The sequence below is a fragment of the Antechinus flavipes genome, chromosome 4 (assembly GCF_016432865.1).
Source record: "Antechinus flavipes isolate AdamAnt ecotype Samford, QLD, Australia chromosome 4, AdamAnt_v2, whole genome shotgun sequence".
Lineage (NCBI taxonomy): Eukaryota > Metazoa > Chordata > Mammalia > Dasyuromorphia > Dasyuridae > Antechinus > Antechinus flavipes.
In genome coordinates, this window is record NC_067401.1 from 296,150,722 (window position 1) to 296,168,708 (window position 17,987).

General features: G+C 38.5%; 1 protein-coding gene across 1 annotated transcript in view; it reads left to right on the forward strand.

Moving 5' to 3' along the window:
- Positions 1–10,836: 10,836 nt before the first annotated feature.
- LOC127562130 (calcium homeostasis modulator protein 6-like) overlaps positions 10,837–17,987 on the forward strand; it is a 29,227-nt gene continuing 22,076 nt past the window's right edge. Inside the window, exon 1 of the mRNA XM_051997595.1 lies at positions 10,837–11,164. Coding sequence (XP_051853555.1) covers positions 11,125–11,164 — 40 coding nt within the window. The 5' untranslated portion in view covers positions 10,837–11,124. The remainder of the gene's footprint in view (positions 11,165–17,987) is intronic.

Below are 17,987 nucleotides of genomic sequence, written 5' to 3' on the forward strand. Positions count from 1 at the left end.
ATCAGCATTCTTAAAAGCAGCCCACAGACAGGACCTGATGCATTTTTTTTTTTTTTTTGCAAAAGAACCCATTCCCAAATATCATTATCTCAACCCTGGAAGACACCCCACTTTTAATCTTGGGTTTTCTCTAGGCTTCAAGCTATGGATTTTCAACTGCCCTTCAGCTGGAGATCATGGAACAACTGATTGGGATACACAACACTCCTTATCTCACACCTCCCCTCCTGGCATGAACCCCCAAGTGAAGTTAGGGACATCTCTATGGCCCTTGCCAGCTCGAAGCAATTACAGAAGAGACCTTCACCTCTTTAGCCCAAATGAATTTGGGGGTAACTGCTTGGGGGGGGGAATGATGGGAACCCTGAAACTGTCCTGACTTTGGGGTAAATGCTTGAGAACTCCTTGAAAGGGAGAAACTCTCCTTGAGCTCTCTTGGGAGAGGCCTGCCTCAGGGAATTAAGATAAAGTGGTTTCATTCTGTTATCTTGATGGGACTAGTTGAGTTAGGACCACTCCCTACTTAGCTCAAATTTAAGTAATCTCATTTGGCTGGAGATCTAGATTTCTATTGACTTTTACTGAGCTGAAGATTGGCTCTGGACTACTCCCAGTAAATGTCCCATTCTACTGGAAATTTAGGCTTGGGAGCAGTAATCCCATTCAATTGAAACTTCAGTCTGACGTTTCTTTCTTTTTTTTTTTTTTAAACTTTTTACTTTTTGCTGAGGCAATTGGGATTAAGTGACTTGCCCAGGGTCACACAGCTAGGAAGTTTTAAGTGTCTGAGGTTGGATTTGAAATCAGGTCCTCCTGACTTCAGGGCTGGTGATCTTATCCACTGCACCAATTAGCTGCCCCTCAAATCTCTTTTAAAAGAGCAACTTTGGGGCTCATTTCTTTGCAGAGACCCAGAGCAGGAACATGCCAGGCCAAGCAATTAGGTTCAAAAGGAACAATTCTTGGGTAAATCAAGCACCCCACATGGTGTTATGGTGAAATCTTGTCCACAGGTTGAAATTGTAAGTTTTGACAAGTGTTTTAAGTTTCCTGAAGGGAGTGGGGTAAGGGAGGGAATCATGGGATGCCAAATTGAAAAGGAGAATTGTTCTTATTATGTTGTGTTGAGAGTTGAAGATCTCTCTCTTCCTCTCTCTTTATCATCCCTAAAGTACAACCTGGAATCAGCCATTTACTATCATTGTGGTTTCAACAATCTAGGTCTCATTTCTTCAACTGTGAAACTAGACAAATAAGGGCAAAATGATATCTTATTTTCTCCTATTGCTAAACATTATGATTTAGAATTTAAATAGCTCAGTAACATAGTGGATGAAGAGCAGGAACTTGAAGGTCAAAAAGTCCTAAATTCAAATACTGCTTCAGATACACAAACTAGCAGTGTAACACTATTGATAACATGTAGCATGAATTTTTTCTTTTCTTAACAATTTTAAATATTTTGTTTTTTAATCTAATATAAAAAATTAACAAAATTTTTTTTAATTTGACTTCCAGATTTCCTCCCTCTTTCTCTTCTCCCTCCCTCTCCCTCATCCCCCCTCCTCCCCCCAATTGAGAAGGTAAGCAAATTGATACAGGTTATACAAGTGTAGTCTTAAAAAACACATTAGTTACACTGCAAAAGAAAACATAGACACAGTTTTGCGGCTAGAAAACAAGAGAAATAAAGTTTTAAAAAGTGTGCTCCTGTCTGCATTTCAGATTCCATCCTTTCTTTCTCTGGTGGCAAATAGCACCTTTCATCAGGAATCCTTCAGCATTATCTTTTGTCATATTGTTGAGAATGGCTGTCATAATTGATTATTTTACAATATTGTTACTATGTACAATGTTCTCCTGATTCTGCTCATTTTATTTTGCTTTGTTCATGTAACTCTAGCTTTTTCTGAAAGCATCCTGTTCATTATTTCTTACAGAACAATAGTATTCCATTACAATCATATACCACAACTCCAGCTATCTCAAGTGATAAGCTTAACATAAATTTTCAAAGCATCAAAAGAATATAGAATTAAAACTAGAAGGAAGCTGAGAAATTGGGGTACTCTAACCTTGTTCCCTTCCCTTGACCACTATTTTACAGATGAGGAAAAGTTAAGTGACTTGCCAGGGTCATATAGGTAGCTCATATAGACAGACATAGTATTTGAACTCTGGTCCTGTAGTTTTAAAACTGTTACTGTCTCCTCTCTACTGTGTTTCTGCTGATTTTTTTCTGGTCATTATTATATTTATTTACATAGGCTGAGTCCCTGTCTATTCTGAATTTCAAATTTTTGCATTATGTGTTATTTAGTATTTTTCCATTATTAAAATTTTTCACTCCTTGTGGTCCTATAATATTCAAATATACTAATATCCCACAATTAACTAAGCTACTTTTAAATTTATAAATACTTAATTTCTAGTTTGTCTTTGTAATTACAAATAGTGCTGCAAAGATTTTTTTCGTACAAATAGTATTGTCTTTCTGTGGATGCCTCCCTAGAGAATAATTATGGGATCACTAGATCCATGTACTCTAACATATATATGTATATTATGTATATATGTGGAGAAAAAGAGAGAGACAGAGAGTTAAGCTGATTATTAGAAACTATGCTCAACTACACATACAAAGATTTTGCTTTGAAATAACTTCCTCCTCTTCTATCCTTTAAAGTGAGTGAGTTGATTAAAACAATTGAAACGTTAGATCTTAGATCTGTGACAATGCTTTCTTTATTTGTTCTTGCCACTCTATAACAATACAGCGTTAATAAAGGATAGATTTCTGAGGAATACTCTTTGTCTTGTTCTCTTTTGTATCTCTAGTATTTCTCTCCTATGAGCACAATCTTATACATATGGTGATCTTCATTTAGAATCTCTATTGCATTTGCCATTCTTTATTGATGTATATACATTTTTTAACAATAAAATTCAAAAAGAAATTGGACTAATAGTAGCATCAAGAGAGAATAACTGGGAAGTAGCTACCACAAAGTTAGAACAGCAGGAGGGCAAGGAAAAAGATCAGCAGCAGCTCACATTCATCCAGAATCTGAAGGCAATGGTCCACTACCCAGTAGACTTGATGTCAGAGCCAAAAAGATCACATTCAGTAAGCCCGCCATCAGTCCAATTCTGAGATCACTTTTGGCAGTGAGAATTTTTGCCAAAGACCTTGAGATGTTTGCCAGACATGCAAAAAGGAGCACAATTAACATGAAGGATGTGAGGCTCTTACTTAGCCAGGAGGAGTAGCTACTTGCTGAATTATATCACAGAGAAAAGTGGAGAGATTTCTTGGGTTAACCAAGAAAAAAAGAAAAAGAAGGCAGAAGGAGGATGCAAAAAATCCAGTTAATAGGTTGTAACCGAAATGGACATTGATAATTGAGATAGTCTCTTGCCTTTTCTGGACACTTCCTTCTCCAGCTACTTTGAGTGGCATGGGGATGAAGAGTAAACAATACTAGCAATTGCCATTCTACAAGTTCTATTCTTTAGCAAAATCGAATTGAAGAAATGAATGGAGAGAAAATAGGAGCTGGTAGGTGTTTTTGTGCTAATATTGTTGCTATTGTAAATAGCTGACTAATAATATTAATACATAAGAAAGCTGGAAAGGCTTAAGCAAAACATTCAGTACCTTTATTGGAACACTAAGAAAGGAATGTTGGAACAGTGTGAATTTGATTTTTTTTTTAATTAATAAATAGCCTTATTTAGCCAACCTTGAGGAAGGAAGGGAAGGAGGGAGAGAAGGAAGGAAGGAAGGAAAGAAAAAAAATAATAATAATAATAACTTGATGTGTATTAAAGATGAGACAACACTAAGGCTCAGTGAGATGATGTAATTTGCCCAGGATTACACACCTAATTACTAGCAAAACCAAATCTAGCATCCAGATCTCTTGATTTCCAGTACAAGTTCTTTTTAATATATCTGTTATTTCCTTGTCCTTAGTCACTTTTTTTTTTACTTCTTGCCTGTTTCCTAATTTCAAGTTCATTTCTCCCTCAGTTACCAGACTATACAGCAATCTTTAAGATATTTATTGAAACATGTTAATTGAATTTGAAGCTGGCCAAAGACTAGGTTGCATCATGACTCCCTTTACCTTGAGATTACACCACCATTCAATTTAAATTAAATTGAATTAAATTAAATTCTCTTCCTCCTGTTTACCATGATCTTTTGATGACTTTCAGTTTCTAATTCTTTCTCTATTATTCACCAACAAAATACCAGAATTTTGTCAAGATTCTAAAAAATATGGTGGATTTAGGGTCCACATTTGATGATCAACAACTTTACCCATTTCAGAAAGTATCGAAGTATACTGCAGTGTACAAAGTATTTTGCTAGATTCTGGGAATATAATATGAAAACTGCACAATTCTTATTCATAAAAAATCTCATGGGGATGTGAATGAGGAGATACTACATGCTCTTTCTACATATAACAAAGTAGCATGTTATAAAGTAAATTTTTAAAAAGAAAGTTGTAAAGTAGATAGTAAAAAATAGAACCATACAAAATCTTTAATGTTGGAGCCTAGGCAATGAACACAAAACCAAAACAGGATAACTAGAGCTCCATGCCCTAGCAGGAGTCTTCAAACTTTTTAAATAGGGGGCCAGTTCACTGTCCCTCAGACTGTTGGAGGATCAAACTATAGTAAAAGCAAAAACTTTGTTTTGTGGGCCTTTAAATAAAGAAACTTCATAGCCCTGGGTGAGGGGTATAAACATCCTCAGCTGCTGTTTCTGGCCCCCGGCTGTAGTTTGAGGACCCCTGCAAGTTAGACAGGCATCTTGGTGTGAGTTCTGCACCTCCCTTCCAGGCACAGAGTTCCTAGAGATAAATAAGCTTTCATTGAGCACGGGCACCTCAACGGACACATCTCCCCTTAAGACTGATTAGTGCTTGTTGCTAGGGGCCAACTAATATTTGCCCTATATAATAAATACATATGTACAAGGGAACTGAGGAGCAGAGTCAAGATTTAAAACACATAAACTTCCAATATTGACCAAGGTGGTCCAGGTGTTCTGTTCGGGTGTTGCACCGTGGTGACAGGAGATGTCTCAAGACCTGGCTGTTAGTTGCCAAAAGGAAGCCCGAACAGGAACCTGAAGAGAGCCAGACCTCCTACTGCCGGAATATCCCACAGCCTGGTTTCCATTAAGGGGCTAGAAGCTAAGGGCAAAATATGTGTCAGAGGTTTTCTTTGCCCATGATCTCGCTTGGTACCACCGAAGTTTACACTCAACAAGTATACAAATTAGCTAAGAAACAAGGAGTTGAAGTTGATTTAAAAACTTGCAGGAAGTTTGTGAGAAATATCTTGAGAGTGTCCCCATGGCTTGATATGCTATGAGGATTCCTCCCCTGGAATGCTTACAGACAAAGATTTTCTTGTATTTGGTTTAATCCGAGCCTCCTTTTACGGTGCCCCAAGACCACCAGGGCGTTTCCCGGCTGAATGTCAAACGGGGGACTCCCTGGAGGAGGAAAAAGATAGTCCTAAAGTTTTTTGTTTTTTTTTTATTTTTATTTAATGATTACTTTATATTGACAACATTATCCCTTGCACTCGTTTCTTTTCCGATTTTTTTTTCCCCTCCCTCCCGCCACCCCCTCCCCCAGATGGCAAGCAACATTTATATGTTGGATATGTTGCAGTATATCCTAGATACAATATATGTTTGCAGAACCAAACAGTTCTCTTGTTGCATAGGGAGAATTGGGTTCAGAAGGTATAAATAACCCAGGAAGAAAAACAAAAATGCAGATAGTTCACATTCGTTTCCCAGTGTTCGTTCTATGGGTGTAGTTGCTTTTGTCTGTCATTTATCAATTGAAACTTAGGTCTCTTTGTCAAAGAAATCCACTTCCATCAAAATATGTCCTCATACAATATCGTTGTCGAAGTGTATAATGATCTCCTGGTTCTGCTCATTTCACTTAGCATCAGTTCATGTAAGTCTCGCCAGTCCTCTCTGTATTCATCCTGCTGGTCATTTGTTACAGAATAATAATATTCCATAACATTCATATACCACAATTTACCCAGCCATTCTCCAATTGATGGGCAAGATAGTCCTAAAGTTAACAAGGAGAGTGAGTGCTTCCCTAATGAGAAATCGCTCACTAAGCTATATCCGTCTCTCCCTAAATATACACCTTATCCTGAAGACAACAAAGCATGGGGAGTAGATTGAGACCATTGCCGGTGGCTGATACACTTCCCCCCCAAGTCGCTGTGCTGCAGCAAGAAATTCAACCGGATATATGGGTCACGCTGTCTGCTTTGCAGCATGGCTTAGAAACAATTAGGCAGTAACTGCGGGAGACATGAATTAGTGATAGGAGCTCGCCTAAGCCAGGGCACGAACAGATACATAAGGAATACTCTGCCTTTGCTCTTAAGCCGGAGAGAACTCGGGGACTATGACCCCCTTGCAACAAGCCTTAGAGCAGCCAAAGGGGAGTCTACTACCCCTTCGGACACAAACTATGACCCTTGGGCATTACCAATTGAGGAAACTCCCGACCGCCAATGCTCACCGCTGCCCTTTAAAATATTGAAAGAAGTCAAATAGGCATGTGCCTCCTATGCTCCCAACTCCCCTTATGTCCTGCAGCTGCTCTCACGGTATTCTAAAACCTAATGATTGGAAAAGCATGGTTTCTAACTGCCTTACACTTGGGCAAGCCGTAATGTGACTATCAAAGTATAGTAGAGAAGCAAAAAAATATACAGTGACCTATCAGCATCAGAATGTAGAAGATTCAATGCATATGATAACTGGGACCTAGAGATATGCTTCAATCCTGGGGCAGTTCTCTTTGATGTCACAGTATTCCCAGCAATGGCTCACTGTGCAATAAAAGCTTGGGAAAAGGTAGAAGCCCCAGGGGTGGTTAAGCAGAAACTTAACTCTATAAGGCAGGCCCAAGGAAGCCATTCAGGATTTCGTTGCTCATTTATGAATAGGCAGTGGATAGAACCATGAGTAGTGGGGAGGCAGCTGAAATGTTTCTACAGTTGCTTAAGGAAGGTCTTAATAAGGCATATGCAAGAGCAATCATGAGCCTTCCGCCAGATCCGCCTCTTAGAGATATAGAGTGATATAGTAGTGATATTGACTCAGATCTGAACGTGGCTGAGACCATGGCTGCAGCCATTTCCAAAGGAATCACACAGGGGCTACAGAATCAATAGGTTAATGATAAGTGTTTCTCATGCATACAACAGGGTCTTTTTCAAGCTGGCTGTCCTACCAGTAAGCAACCTCGCCCCACTTGTTTTGCATGTGGGAAGCCACATATAGCCAAATTTTGTAGATCAAAGAAAGGAAATAATCTCAAGACCAGGGATCAGGAAAATGGGCAACACTGCCCACATCTACACAATGCCTACACAATGTCCCAGACGCCCACAAACACCTCGCCAAAAGCCTCTCTTATGGAGCAGTTTTAGCAAATATATCAGAACAAGGATGGCATCTATTGAATTCCCTTCAAGATTAATCATATCATCATGGAATATGGTACAAATACCTGTTGATTGGGTCCCTTTTGATCAATTGGTGATAGGAGTTTCAGAATAGTCCATACCATAGTCCAAAAATGGGGGAGCAGCTTATATTAGTAACCAATCTTCATTCTTATCCAGTTATAGTAGGTGTAACATCAGCAAATTGACAAAGCTTTCCCCAAGTTATCTTTATTCAACTTTACTCAAGTTATCGATTATGAGAAACCTATGCGTACTATACTTGTACAAGGTCACCCTATACAAGAAATGATTGATACCAGATATCAGTGAATGGGGTGGGTGGGGCTTAAGTGGCAGCACAAGCAGCCACTGAGCTACCATGGCAATTTGAAGGAGGAACAGGTACCTTCTTTTCCCCAATGTTGATTGGGATTAGAAACATATTATGGGGAAGAAACTTGCTAAAAGCTTGGCACTTTATGATACACACAGAGCCGTCAAACATTTAGGGGCCACTGATAAGGAATGGGCAGTACCACCCTTGCAATGGACAAGTACATCTCCAGTATGGGTGGATCAATGGCCCCTCACTAGAGAAAAATCACTGCCCTCCACCAAATTATAGATGAACAAGTTAAGGCTCCTTTAGCCCTTACAATTTTCCTGTATTTGTAATAAAGAAGAAAAATGGCTCTTAGTGCATTCTTATTGATCTGCGTGGGGTTAATGCAGTTATGAAACCCATGAGTTGCCTTACAACCCAGCCTTTCCTCCCCAAACATGGTGTCTTGGAATTACTACATTACAATTATAAATATTAAGGATTGTTTTTTTACTAAATTCCCCTTCATCCAAAGGATAGGGAGAAGTTTCCTTTTCAGTGCCATCTACAAACCATCAAGCACCTTTCAAGAGATACCAATGGACAGTGCTTCCTCAAGGCATGGCAAATAGCCCCACATTGTATCAATGGAACATGGGAAAAATAGTAGACCAGATATGTCAGAAGCATCCCCAGGCTTATATCCTGCATTATATGGATGATATCCTTATAGCCGCTGCTACAAAGGATGCTTTGCAACATATCTCCCATGATTTGTGTAGGGCATTAACTTCCAGAAGTCTAGTTATAGCTCCACAAAAGATCCAAAGTAAACCCCTTTTCTTTTATCTAGGTCATGTCCTAGAAAGTTTACATTTCTGTACATCTATCTAAGATAGACATAGAATCTTATGTGATGCTTAATGATTGCCAAAAGATGGTAGATGCTACACAGTGGTTGAGAACATAACACCCCATTCCTCCTTCATTAATGTGACCCCTGTATGATCTACTTAAGGGTCCTTTAGATTTGAGGTTCCCAAGAGAGTGGACTCTGGAGGCTAGGACCATTCTACAAACTATTTGGAAAGCTGCCTTACAGCCTGTTACATATATAGATCCTGAAAAGCCTCTCTTACTTATGGTGTTAACAGACAAACCAAAGCCTGCAGTCCTTCATCAAAGTTCAAATAATATAGAATGGCTATATCCTACCAGGCCATCTAGTATCTTAAGGAACAAAATTCATTCCATTCATTTGTTTATTCTCCAATGCTCGCAAAGATCTGTACTTATTATCTTAGGGACTCTCTCCTGTCTTTCTCTGCCTCTAACAACATATGAGGTTGCTGTCCTAGCACAGGATAATCTCAGGTGGATGCATATTTTGTGGCAGTGCCCTCTGACACATGCTTCTCCTTTCCCTGTGATGACGTATCCCTATTGTACAGGTACCATCTCCCATATCTTCCCAACCAGTTTAAGGTCCTAATGTTTTCACAGATGCTACAAAAGAGCATCTGGTGTCAGACAGGACACCAACCAAACATGGCTTTTAAAACCCCTTATGATTCTACCCAGAAAAATGAGCTTTATGTGGTTTTACAATTTCTTGAGTTCATTAAGGAGCCCTTTAATTTGATAACAGATAATCAATATGTTCACTTAGCCCTTCAACAGCTCCCTCATGCTTTTATTGATGATTGCCATTCTACCATCAATTATTTATTAGCCCTGACGCAGAAAGTGCTCTTAAAGCGTGAACATCCTATTATGCATGTACGGTCCCATACATATGGTACTGGCCCTATATTTGAGGGCAGTCACATCATTGATACATTGCTATATTCTATGTCTACCTTAGCTCTGCATGCTCTTGCAGCTAAAACACACTCCCATTTGCATTTATCAACACGCTCTTTAACGTCACTTATACGGAATTTCTAAAGTCTAAGCCACTGACATTCTTAAGCTATACGTGCACTGTGTCCCTTTCTGTCCCTCATCTCCTAAGCAATTGTTTCACAATTTGGTGAGCAATAATCCTAATAATATATGGCAAATGAATGGGACTCATGTTTGGCAGATTCCTGGTCCGAACAAAGAATGGGAGGGACTGGGAAGGGTGGACAGATGGGGGCTGGAATATGCTTTTGTCATTCCAGATGCTAGGATGGAAGCCCAGGGAAAGTTGGACAAGGACGTTGGGTTCCTGGCTGATATATTTGCATCCTTAAAGAAGAAAAGGAAGAGGAGATGGAGGATCCACCACAAGAGCCCATCCACCCAACTAAATAAATCCATATACTTATTACTGGGGACTTTAGCAGCCTTATCCCTTATCAAACCCATACATGGACATGCTGTACTATGGAAACCATTGGTCAACAGTCACCAAGAAGAGATGGATAAACAAGAACACTGGACTTCAGCAATACTGCCTCATCCACCCACCATACATATGGTTGGATGGAAAGAGGCTACCTCACAGTTTCCTGCTTCAGGAAATGTAACTAAATTAGTAGGAGACACAGCAAAAGAAGAACCCAAAGACTTGGACAATCAAAAGATTGACTTGATTAATATGACATTTGTCACTTACTATTACCCTATTTGTTTGACTGCCATTCCAAATGTGTCTTATTGTGTTCCATTAACTCCCAGATTGATGATGTCTGGAATATATGATCCTCTTCTTGGAGGACACCCCACTGACCAAAATTTAAGTACGTTAGCCATTCTCACAATTATACTCTTTTACAGCAAGGATTACACTTATGTAATGGGACTTCCTGTTCTGCCAAGATATCTGACATCAATAAGGCCTTTCTCCTCTTTCTTATGTGTCTTCCTTGCTTATCAAAGATAATTGTAAAAATCATCCAGCTTGATACTACTGAAATTAAGGCTAGCCTGACTCACGCAATCAGAGATCTGTAGGTGGTTCCCATTAAACAAGAAAAGGGAGTTGTTGGAGCCTAGGCAACAAACACAAAACCAGAACAGGGGAGCTAGGGCCCTACGCCCTAGAGAGGTGTCTAGGTGTGAGTTTTGCAGCTCCTTTCCAGGCACAGATTGGTCCTAGAGATAAAAAAGCTTGAATTGAGCATGTGTCTCAATGGATACGTCTCCCCTTTTTATTGGTTAGTGATTGTTGCTAGGATCTAACATATGTCCTATATAAATATATGTATGAGGGAACTAGGGGCAAAGTCAAGATGTAATCCAGGCAATAAACTTCTACTAATGAGCAAGGTGGTCTGAGTGTTCTGTTGGGGTATCGCATGCTGGTCGTGGCTGGAGACGTCAGAAGCCCTGGGAGAGGTAAGCTGGGTGCCAGTGGCCAATAGAAGGCAACAGGCTATAGTAATAGCTCCAAGCAAGAGGGATTGAGAGCGTAAACTAAAGTGAAAGCAATGTGAGAGAGGATGTATGTCAGAGATATTTCAGAATCTCTCATTAATCAATTTTCTCTGAACCCCCATCCCATTTTATTAGCATTTATTTATTAAACAAACTGGGGAAGCCACTTTTCCCATAAGTTTTTGCTTATCATTTTCTAAATTCTTATCAACAGTAATTTATTAAAAATTTAATTAAGAGTTAGGCACTATACTTATCCCTGGGGATACAAGGAAAGGGAAAAAAAGGTCCCTGACTTTAAGAAGCTCCGAATCTTAAATCCCTTCACTAGACTTAATTAACATCAAGATTGCTGGTTATGTAATTTATTGGTACTATAAAAAACTGTTGTTTCCTGCTTTCTAGAGCCCCCAAGTTGGGGTGACAAAACATACCATTGCTTTCTAGAGCCCCCACACCAGTGTGATTAAAACATACCTTCCTAGTGGAGAAGTGATGAGGTGAGACTCCTGGGGATGGTGGAAAAATGGAGTCCGTTTATTTCAAGGACTTTCCTCTTTTTATAATGTAACAAAAATAACACTGTGCACTTGAGACCACATAAACAACTTGCTATTGTACGTAGTTTGCCACCTGGTGTCACTCTTCCATCTGGCACACTCTGCTTCAATCTCAACACAGGTTGTCACCACCCTCTGAGTTCTCAGGAAGGCTGAGAACCCTTAAGGGAGATGGGGAGCCAAACCAGACATTGTTAGCAGGTTCCCTCTGGGTTGAAGGGTCTTATGCCTTACCCAGAGTTTCCCCACTGACTGTGACCCTCTACAACAAACAATAGAACAAATGTGTACAGTTATGACCACTTCTAATTATTTCAATGACTGTTAACTTCTCAGTTCTAGAGAGGCCCACTGCCCAATCTGCTCAGGATGCCAATTAAAGTCTCTTTTCTATAATTGTTTTAATATTCCTTTGTTAAATTTATGCCTTAGGAAAGAATTTTCTTAAACCTTTCTTTCTGCCTATTTAGTCTCTTTTCCAGTCATCAGTCACTGACAGTTCAAACCATTCATCAAAATTCCACTGGTTCTTTTTTTAAATAGTATTTTTCCCAATCACATGTCAAGATAATTTTTAGCATTAATTTTTTACAAGATTTTGACTTCTAAACTTTTCTCCTCTCTCCCTCCCCTCTCATCTTCCTAAAACTGTAGGAAATTTGTTATAGGTTATACATATATTATCATGTAAGACATGTTACCATATCAGTCACAGCTATTAAAGAAGAAAAAACACAGACAGATCACAGGCAAAAAATATACACACAAAAAAATAAAGTAAATTAAAATTATGCTTCAATCTGCATTGAGTACATTGGTTCTTTATCTGGATGTGAATAGCATTTTCTTTCCTGAGTCCTTTATTTGTGTTGGATTACTGTGTGGTTAAGAAGAGCTGGATTATTCATAGTGGATGACCATACATTACATAGTGGATGCTGCGTCCTACATTTTCCTGCATCTGTTTATCACTTTGCATCAGTTCATTCATTCAAGTCTTTCCAGAGTTTTCTGAAATCTGTTATTACATAATAATATTCCATTACAATTATACACCATGGCTTATTTACCCATTCCCCAATTGATGGGCATTCCCTCAATTTCCAATATTTTGCCATTACTAAAAGGGCTGCTATAAATATATTTGCACATGTAAGTCCTTTTCCTCTTTTTATTATCTTTTGGGGATATAACCATAGTAGTGGTATTTTTTTTTTTTTGTTTAGGCAATTGGGTTAGGTGACTTGCCCAGGGTCACACAGCTAGGAAGTATTAAGTATCTGAGGCTATATTTGAACTCAGATCCTCTGATTTCAGGAATGGTGTTCTATTCATTGAGCCATCTAGCTGGCTCCATGATAATGATATAACTTGATCAAAGAATAGGCACAATTTGGTTGCCCTTTGGAGATAGTTTCAAATTGATCTTCTGAATGGTTGGATCAGTTTACAACTCCAACAGTGCATTAGTGAACCAGTTTTCCCACATCTTCTCCAACATGCATCATTTTCTTTTCTTCCCGATTAGCCAATCTCATAAGGTGAGGGGGTATTTCAGAGTTGTACAAATTTGTATTTCTCTAATCAAAGTGATTTACATCACTTCTTAATGTGTCTATAGATAGCTTTGATTTCTTTATCTGAAAACTGCCTGTACATATCCTTTGACCAATTGTCAATTGGGGAATGGCTTGGATTCTCATAAATTTGACTTGTCCTCTATATATTTGAAAAATAAGGCTTTTATCTAAGGTACTTGCTTTAAAGATTGCTTCCCAACTTTCTGCATTTTCTTTTAATTTTGGTTATACTGGTTAGTTATCTTTTAAGGATATTTATTTGGAAGGGCTTATTTGGATGCAGAAATTGTAGGATTTTTTTTAATGCTATATAATTTTATAAATACATTTCATGCATTTAATGTGATTTAGATTGGACATTGCTAAAAGCATAAACACAAGACTGCATCAAACCTGTTTTGTTTTTTGAGCCTGTAGAGGTAAAAATCCTCCTTTTCCTCTTTCTTTTCCTTCTCTTCTTCTTCATTCTTCTTTCCTCCTCCTCCTCCTCCTCCTCCTTCTCCTCCTTCTCTTCCTTCCCTCTTTTTGCTCTTCTTGTTTTCCTTCTGCTCCTCCTTATTTGACTATAATTTTAAATTGACAAACATTAGCTTTTCTTTTATTTTAGATGATATATATATGATAGTTTCAAATTTAAAAGGAAAAAAAATTCAGAAATCATATCTTCCACCTCTTCACTTTAAAAGGTCAGAAATTTAGTTTGTTGAGCCTTTATTTTTCTACATAAAGAGGTAGTGCACTAGATAGAATTAGAAAGACCTGGACTTAGAAAGATCTGAGTTCAAATATGTTACCCCAACACCAATGGTTATGCTTTTGAACTAGTTAAAATCTTTTCCATCTGTACAATCTTTTCTATTAAGATTTGAATTATAATGTCATTATAATAATAAGTTATAAGCTCAATTATATTTTTCAACAATTATGTCCAGGAGGGAGGAAGAAGCTCAATTATATTTTTCAACAATTATGTCCAGGAGGGAGAAAGAGAGAGAGAGAGAGAGAGAGAGAGAGAGAGAGAGAGAGAGAGAGAGAGAGAGAGAGAGAGAGAGAGAGAGAATATCATATTCTCCAAATATCTGACTCTTTATCCAACCACCAATTAGATAACTGGCAAAATGATTTGTTTCAAGTATGAACCTTTATTATGGCATTGCCAATGCACTAGTGCCCTCTAGTAGGCTTTCTAAGTCACTGCTTTTGAAAAAATTTCCATTTCCTAATTCAGACAGATGTGATTCAAAATTTAATTCTGAAATTTGGAATGCTGATCCAAAAATGAAAACAGAATGCTTCAGAAGAACTGAAGAACAAAAAACAATATAGTATAGAGAAAATATTAAAATTCTTTGAATTACTTTTCAAATTTCCCCAAGTTCTAAGTTTATTAAGAAGGATGATTGCCAACCTAGAGAAAAAAATAAGATTTGCAGTCTTCTTGAGAAGTAGCATGTTACAAAAAAAAAAAGAAAAAGAAAATGATTACAGCATTAGAGGATCAAAAGCAGACCCTGCTTCTGATATTACTATCTGCATAGCAAATCAGAAAAGTTCTTGGTCAAAGAGAGACAGAGAAACAGACAGACAGACAGACACAGAGACACAGAGATAGAGACAGACTTGATAGCTTCTGAGATGCTTTCCAATCCTATAATCATATGATCTCTTATCATTGTTTATACTAAAATATTTTGAGAAATTGAAAAAGGGCAAAACTATAAACATGGTGGGAGGAGGAAACAGAGATAGGGACTGAGACTGATGAGATTAGAGTTCCTGGTGGTCAGGAAGTTAAATAATGAGGTTAGTGGAAGGTTCAGGGTTCAGGGAAGCAAATGAAGAGGTTTGGCTCCCCTAAATCCCCTTAGGATTCTCATTTTAGGGAGTTGTGGGAAACCCCTTTTGGCAACATAGAGGACCTTCATAAAGGAATTTACGAACCTGAAATGCTAGATTGTTAAAAAAAAAAAAAAAAAAAAAAAGAAATAGAAGAAGAAGAAGAACAGAAAGAATGAATTCCTTAGTGTCAAGATCTGACAGAGAAGTGAAGTTTCTAATAAAGAAATCCCAACAGAGAGGTATAAAGTCTTGTTAGGGAAATAAATGAGAGAGTTAAGAGAGGGTAATGTTGAAAGAGAATATCATTTCAGTGGATAGAGGGGTCCCTTGGCATAACATGGCATGTTAGATCCTCCTTCAAGAATTGAGCTCAAAATTGGCTCTTTTTATAATAGCAGCCTTGGCCATAAGCTGGGTTTTGCTCTTCATGGGAGCTAGTAGGTGGAGTTTGAGCTGGAATCAGAATAGATAATCTTGGAATTGAATGGGTTTTTCTTCAATTTAATAGAGTTGGAATCTCCACCTAGATAAACCACTTTACTTGATTCCCTCGGGTGGGTCTCTCACAGAGACAGGGTTCAAGAAGAATCCCTCTTTCAAAGAGCTTCAATTGCTTTACCTCATGGTTCATTCTCAAAGTCAGAGAGAAAGAAAGAGAGTTTTGGGGCTCCCCTAATCAAGACAGAGAGACAGAGAGAGAGAGAGAGTCAGAAAATGAGACAGAAAGATAAAGAGGGAGACAGAGACAGAGAGAAAGCTAAAATAACTGACACAACTGAAATGACTCAACAAGAATCTTATGCTTCTTATGCTTATGCTATATCCCAGAAGTCAAAGGCAGATCCTTGATGAGGGAAAAATAACACAAATTTTGAGGTTGCCCGTGGAGGTCCTGTATTGGAACATGTGCTGAAGGGTTATTGGTAAGAGATTTCCAAAACTTAATGTCATCTATATAAACCCTGAGCTAGGGTTCTGTAAGGGGCTGAAACTCTTGAGTTCATGCACTTAAGGCTAATTACTTATTGGACAATACTCTATTAGCATATGCTTGGAAAATGGCCCACCCCACTATTCTGTGCTGGCTTGATCTGTTGATGTATAGAGAGATTTGGAGGAGGGGTTAGAGTATAGAGTAAGACAAGCCAGTGTGACTCCTGGCCGGGAGAGGAAGAGGAGATTCCTGTGTCCGTTTCTCTCATTTTGACCAAGAATAAAGACCAAGGATTTTTGCTTATCCTGACTCTGGCTGATTCTAAAGTATCCGGAATGTTAACTCAGTCTCCACAGGGTTCTGGGTTACAAGTTATATACTCTTGACCCAATTTTATTTGATATTGAAGCCATTCGTATAAATTTCTCATTTCCCCCCAACTACCTACACCTACATCCAAATGCAGCAAAATAAGTTCCTTGAGGACAGGGACTCTGTGTTTTGCATCTTTTTAATGTTTTAGAACTGAATAAATGTTTACTACAGGAATAAATTTTTCTAAGATCTGCTGGAAACAGGCAAAGCCGTCCACATTATTCCTCCCCTACACAAGAAAAGCAAAAGAATTTAGAAGAGAAATTTATTTCCTTTGTGTCCAGATTTTCAAGTTCCAGGATCAAAGGCAGTCTGTACTCATGTCTATGGAAAAAGACACCCAGTGGTTATTTGCCCAGGTATTTGAGTGTTGATTCAAAGCCCAGAGAGATTTTCATTAGTCATAAATGAGAAAGTGAAATCCTACAAGCTCCTATATGGTTCTGTTAGACTTTAGCTGCTCTCTTGAAAAGACAAGGTGAAAAAGTGAGGGGCAAGAAAATAAGTGGAATCAAATAAACAAAATTTACTAAAAGACTGATGGGGAAAACCCTGAAACTGTCCTTATTTTAGAGGGGAACCCAGAGGGCAATTGCTTGAGAAACTCCTTGAAGGGGAGAAACTCTCCTGAACTCTTGAGAAGCTGTAATCTGGGAGAAACTTCGTTCTATTGTCCTGGCAGAGACTGGCAACATCCTCTATTGATTATACTCTTTATTGATTTGAAAACTAGCTCAGGACCACTCATTCAATTGGAGATCTCTGTCTGATTTTTCAACTCAAACTGCCACTAGCCCCAGACAAGTATATGCCCATAAAACTAAGAACTGTCTGCAAACCTCTTTACGAATCTCCTGATTGGATTAGAAGTTTTTCCACTAAGAGAATTCTTTTCTTAGTGAAAAAAGGAAAAAAAAAAGCTTCTCTTTTTCTTTTTTGCCATAGCTACTCAGGTTAGTGAATTCTTTTCACTTTGGACCTGCCTCTGTATTGTAATGGGCTGAGGCTTGAGTTGATGCACTGAGGTCCCAAGCACATGAGGCTAAATAGCAATTGGACCATACTCTATTAATATATATGCTTGGAGAAAAAATGGCCCCCTCCCACTCTTTGTGCAAGTCCTGATGTGCTGTATAGGAAATGACAATTTTGGTGGGTGAAGGCAGGGGAGTGGAAAAGGAAGGGGAGGGGGAGACTGCTTGCATTTGCGATTGCAACGGCTTCTCAGCTCACATCTCTCTCTGTTAGCTGGCCTCCTGTCGCAGCTGCCCATATTGCTATCGCAATCTTTCTTGCCTATATTGCTATCGCAATCCTTATTCATCTCTTCACTTCAATAAAGATTGAAGATTCTCCCCTTAACCTGAATTCCTGACTCTGACTGATTTTAAATATGTGGTCATTACACTGTATCTCTCTCTCCAGCACAGCCCAATCTCACACCTCATCAGGACTGATTGATTGACTGGACAAATTAGGAACTGGAAATTGGAATT